This window comes from Mustela nivalis, assembly GCF_964662115.1.
Source record: "Mustela nivalis genome assembly, chromosome: 11".
Classification (NCBI taxonomy): Eukaryota; Metazoa; Chordata; class Mammalia; order Carnivora; family Mustelidae; genus Mustela; species Mustela nivalis.
The window spans coordinates 43,906,894-43,912,893 of record NC_139030.1 but is presented as its reverse complement, the minus strand read 5'-3'; the positions used below and the strand labels follow the sequence as shown (position 1 = coordinate 43,912,893).

At 33.9% G+C, this 6,000-nt stretch overlaps 1 protein-coding gene across 4 annotated transcripts in view; it reads right to left on the bottom strand.

The window, feature by feature from the left end:
- Window positions 1-2,015: 2,015 nt before the first annotated feature.
- LNPK (lunapark, ER junction formation factor) overlaps window positions 2,016-6,000 on the bottom strand; it is an 81,757-nt gene continuing 77,772 nt past the window's right edge. For all 4 annotated transcript variants that reach the window (XM_082690273.1, XM_082690275.1, XM_082690272.1 and 1 more), the window contains one exon: window positions 2,016-3,033. In XM_082690273.1, coding sequence (XP_082546399.1) covers window positions 2,798-3,033 — 236 coding nt within the window. In that variant the 3' untranslated portion in view covers window positions 2,016-2,797. The remainder of the gene's footprint in view (window positions 3,034-6,000) is intronic.

Sequence of the window (6,000 nt, the reverse complement as noted above, 5' to 3'; positions counted from 1 at the left end):
TGCACACACACTGTGTGTTGTGAAGATAGTAAACTAGTAAACAAATAAAATACTAATATTGTGACAAGGACCATTAGTAGAGATAAAGTGACATGACAGAGAGTATTAGGCAGAGGCCAGCTTTAGACAGGGAATTCAAGAGCATCCCTCTCTGAGCAGAAAACTTTTAAGTGTAGACTTACTGAAGGACTGGGTTTAGCATGATCACAGAACTGAGAGAGCCCTGGAAGGTACAGCATCGCAGTGGAGGAGGGATAGAGACAAAGAAGTCAGACCGTGTTTGTAGATCACGCTCAGAACACAGTGAGAAGAGTTTGAAAATATCTGTGGAGCATTTCTAAGTAGGGAAGTTTAGATCACTCTAGCTAATAGCACTTAACAGTTTATTTTTCCTTATTTACACTAGTCCTAATAATCAGAAATAGAACATTTAACCATTCTTCAAAACCACTATTTATTATAATATCAGAATAACCTTTTCTATTTTAAAGGGTGCTATACAATTATAGCCTGTTACCTGTTGCAATGACCTCACTAATCCCCTTTTAACTTGCTTCCATTTTCCTTTCAAAGATGTTTCTCATATTTGCTTGATTCTATCATTCAATTATATTTCTCTGAAGTACCCCTCATTTTCAAGCAATGCACACCAGAATTTGAATGTTTTAAAACAAGAAGATTCGGGGCATGTGGGTGGCTCACCCTGCTAATTAAGCATCTGAATCCAGAATTCGACTCAGATCATGATCTCAGGGTGGTGAGATTGAGCCTCCCATCAGGCTCCGTGCTCATCAGGGAATCTGCTTGAGATCCTCTCTCTTCCTCTGTCCTTCTACCCACTCCAAAAATAAATACATAAATACATAAATAAAAAAACAAGACAACTCAGCATGATGTCACTAAAACATTTATAAGTCAATAATGTACAAAACCTGAGATCCACCTTCCCCAAAAAAGATTATATTCAGAGATTATATTCCAGTCTCAGGTTCCTATTTCTGTCATCTATGTATTTATTTATATACATGTATATGACAGAGAAAAGTTGATGCAGAAAACTGGCTTGATTCTGAGCAGCTAAATGATATGTCCATATTATTTTTTCATTTCCTTATTTACAAGAGGAAGAATTTATAGCCCTTCCATATTTCACAAGGATATCAATAATATAAAATGCTGTCATTTACTTAATTATTAATTGTCAGGCAGTGAGCTAGGCATATTATATAAATTATTTTTAATCATCCATATACCCCAAAAAGTAGATATTATACCTCCCATTTTACAGTTGAAAAAAGTCTCAGAGAGGCTGGGTGACTTGCCCAAGACTACACAGCTAGAATTTAAACCCAGTTCTGTGATTCAAAAACTCTGGTCCCTATACCATAATGCCTCAGACTATTAACAGATTGGACTCATTAAAATACCTATCAGATATAAGATATTAATCATAAAGATGAGCTTTTAAATAATAAATGTTATTTTATTAAATGTTTAATAAACTGTATTTAGTTTACTCAACTTAGAAATATTTGCCATATATATATATATATATATATATATATATACCTACGAACCTCGATTTCAATTTTCTTAATAATGGAGAAGAAAGATAAAAGGAAGATAAAAAAGATAACCACACTGTATTTAAGGTCCAAAAATTACCATTCTGGGTGACTTTTTTTCACAGTTAATAATACATAGATTAACTCCAATGAATTATTAGTAATTAATTGCTTATTCTCAATACTTATTTATTTCTCAAAATTAAAAATTAAAAATGGCTTCAGGTTTCCCTGAATCAGAAAACCCTAATCTCTGATTAGAACCTCTAAATGCTCCTATTTCTCTGAATTTGAAAAGCAATTAGTCTGAACTGAAGCATCATAATTTACTCTCAGGAGAATCTATAGATTAATTGTATTGTGAACTGCTCCTACTAAGATTTTTTTAGGTAGCCAAGCCATCCACCAAGACACTGTCTGAAGAAGTCTAAATATTTAACAAAAAGAAACTGCTGCCAGATCATCTTTATTTTCCTTAACAAAATACACACAAGAGCACAAAATTCACTTATATATCACCATTATTTTACAAGTATAAATAATGCTCAGAATTCAAGTACAGTCAAGTGCAGAGGTATTTCCTATATGTTAATATGTAAACATAAGCTAATTATATACATCATGTGCCTTTGGCCCAGCTGCAAAATAAGAAACATCAAAGAAGAAACACTGCACTTGACTGTTCAACTGCATTCTTACTGAGAATTCGTACCAATGCCTATATAGATACAGTTATAACTTTCCTACCACTTAATGTAAATGCCTAAGTAGACATCACCTCTGCAAATACCTCAAGAATTAAAATTCCATCCATTTTTGATGATGAATGATTAAAAATCTTAATTGAGTTTCATTCCTTAAAATAAACACCATTAGAACTTATTCATAACCAAAGTTCTTCCTATGTCAAAATGGTATTATTTATAGGTCACACACAGAGAAAACAAGAATGCTATTCTGTTTACTTTTAGAATGGAAGAAAACATCTAATACCTGGCTAAACAGTGTGGGTCTTTATACATTCCAAAGGTTCTTACTTTACTGATATCACTTGCCTTTAATTTAACATCCAGGAGCTACAACTCTGACATATTGAAATAGCCAAGCAATCTAAATTCAAATGATATCAAGCATATATCCTTATGAGGGAAAAAAGAAAGCACCACCTAGGAAGCGATAACTGACATCAACAAGACTATAAATATCCAGTTGAAGGCACGTGGAAGCATTTACTACATGGCCATCAAAGATTCTCCACTGAGTTCAGGATTAGGAGTAGAATCAGCTCTAGGGACTGCTGATTTGGCTTCATTCATTGAGGTGTCCTCATTTTCAGCCTCTTGTTTCTCCTCTGGTTCCTCTGTGCCAGATACTTTTTCAGTCCCTTGGTCTGTCTCCTCTGTATCTGATATTTTCTCATCTGTCTGCTCTGTACTGTTATCAAGAACATCTTGTTCTTCTACAGATTCTGAAAAGATAAAGAGTCAAGACTTTAGGATTTCCAAAGTTAAAATGCTAAATGAGATAAAAGATATGCACACACACGGACAAAGAAACAGGAGAATGGTCTAACATAATCCTTAAAATCTTTTAAAATACGTACTTAACTCCCTATTACATACAAGAATTGGTGGAATGAAGGAAAAAACAACTTGGAGAAAACAAACCTATAAACATACTTTTATCTAAAGCTCTATATTTCTCTAAAATTTAGGAATTTTCACAGAATTTAGGAACCTTCCTAAAGATGCATTTAAAAGTTAAATGTCCAAATATATCAAACGAAGTCCCAACAGATTTATAAGACAACAGCCCAGTAAACAAAGCCAATGTATTAACTCCCAGATTACGTTTCCTGAAGGAGTTGTCTCCCTTGCACACAGACAACTCTGTAAACAATAAATGTATACGCCTGTGTGTGTATGCATGTGCGTGTGCATGTACAGGCAGTGCTATCTCCCACACTGATTTACCTCTCTATTATCCAAAGACTGGGATGGTCTGAATCCACCTTTTCCAAAGGCATGACAAGTTTCCCCCCATCCCTCTACAACACAAGTTCTCAGGATTTGAATCTCTGGGTCATATGCAGATTTATAAGACCAGTAAACAAAGCCAATGTATTAGCTCCTAGATTATATTATATTAATATAATATACCTACAATACAAGGAAGAGAAAGGGAAGGGTCTTTTGCCCGCCTCCATAGTGGAAGCTAAGTGAGGGTCTCGGTTCCTATCTAAAAATTTACTCCTTTTAAATTTTCCTTTGAGTTTCATTAAATTCAAATCCCTTAATAATAATAACCTTACTCAGTAAAGTCCCTTTAGTTTTTTTAAGTTTAAAGAATAAAATGAGGGAAGGAATGTCAGAAGCAGAAATCTTTGGGCCTCCCAATTTCCAAGTCAAAAATAAAAATCTAGCTTTTGTTTTTATAATAAATAGTAAAAAACATCCTTGCTAGGAGAAATATGGTTAAACCACATCAGCCAAACAAATAAGCAAATTTTACTATGCTCCTAGAAGATCCCTTATGATATACTACAAATATTATTACTTCAAAAAATCTGAAGGAAAAAGCCAATCTACACTAGTAAAAAGTTCAAGTTTAGTTCATTTACAGTACAGGTCAGAGTCTTGCTAAATAAAAACAGATTTGCAAAGAAATTATGTGCTATATGCACACAAGGAAGTAGACATCTTACAAATTCATGGTTTTACCATTATCAGTTTAAATAAATACAAATTATCTAAGTCTCACACACTCACGCCAAGACTTTAAAAATACTAAAAAATCAGGGCGCCTGGGTGGCTCAGTGGGTTAAAGCCTCTGCCTTTGGCTCAGGTCATAATCCCAGAGTCCTGGGATCGAGCCCCACATCGGGCTCTCTGCTTGGCGGGGAGCCTGCTTCCTCCTTTCTCTCTCTCTTTCTCTGCCTGCCTCTCTGCCTACTTGTGATCTCTATCTGTCAAATATATAAATAAATAAAATCTTTATAAAAAAGTGTAAAAAAAAAGACAATTGGAGAGTGAAGTAGCTCTCAAAAAATTAAAATTAAAAAAAAATTAAAATACTAAAAAATCATTATTACTTTAAACAGACATCTTAGACTCTAGTTTACAGAATTAATTACAACCTCCTTCCCTCTTTCATATATAAAATGAAAAGCCAAAATTCCAGTCAGGGACATCCAATTTAGTGAGGTCTTACTGTATGAAAATTCATAGGATCACAAAATGTAGTGAGGAATGTTCACAAATCCTACTTGTGTCAAATGTCACAAAAATGCTATTTTTAAGTTGAACTGAAAATACACTGCAGTAATGGCATCACAGTACCACTTGGAATCTTATAAAAATCAAGGTAGAAAAGCAGTAGGTCATTTGAGTTTTGTTATTTGAATGTTCCAGTGCACAAAGGAAAAGCAGAAAGTACAAATGAAATTCTCTGGACATGTACGGATCATTTCTGCCACAAGGGCAAGCAAATTCTTCAGTGGAAAGCTTCAGGAGTCGCCAACCATTTGTAATTCTACCCTCCCAGAATTTATGCAGGGTAGAATGGTAAGAGTCAAAGTTTTCCACAACTCTCTGGTCATTGGGCAATACTGACTTGCCCAGAACTTTACAATTTGTTATATTTTAGAAAGCCTTCTGAGACAAACCAATAAAGTCCTACGAAATGAAAAGACAAAAAGCTCAGAATCTGGGACTCAACTCACCAATAAATGTGTTTAGGTGAATAGAGACTCAGATAATTAGTTATAGTCTGTCTGACCAAATGCCTCAGTACTGAACAGGAGAAGTACTCAAGTTCATAGATTATCACAATAAAGCTCTGTGATGTAACTATTTTCAGAAACAGACACATCATCGGTCAAATCCAATTAAATTAAAAAACTCTGGTGTCTTGAGGCAGATAATACAAAAAGAAGTACTATGATAGTTACATTTTTAAATGCATAAAGATGAATTCTAAGAAATACTATGGGCTATCATAATTAGAAAATTATGCTTGCTTGTCAATAATTTATTTTATGTCAAAGAAAATACAGAAGACTAAAAACTGGTGAAATGATGCATAAGGCTTGAATATAATGAAAAAGCCTATTAATGACTACTTTTCTACCCCCAGGTTAATCTGCAGAAAAGTCATTTTAAAAACTGTAATACTACAGAAAAACTGGTATGTGTTATGATGCCTATGAAGCAGACATCAGTCTAAATGACACAGATATTTGATTTTTGGATGCCAAACCCATTTTGTTCAAGTCATCCAAATAAGATTTAAGTGAATTAGGTGTGCAAGATTAACAGAGAATTACATGTCTAAGAACTAAAATACAGAGCTTTATAATAAGATTATTAAATGTATTCCAAAAGTATTTACTTTTCTATGGGAGAATATCATTTGCCTATTCTAATAAAAACAGCTA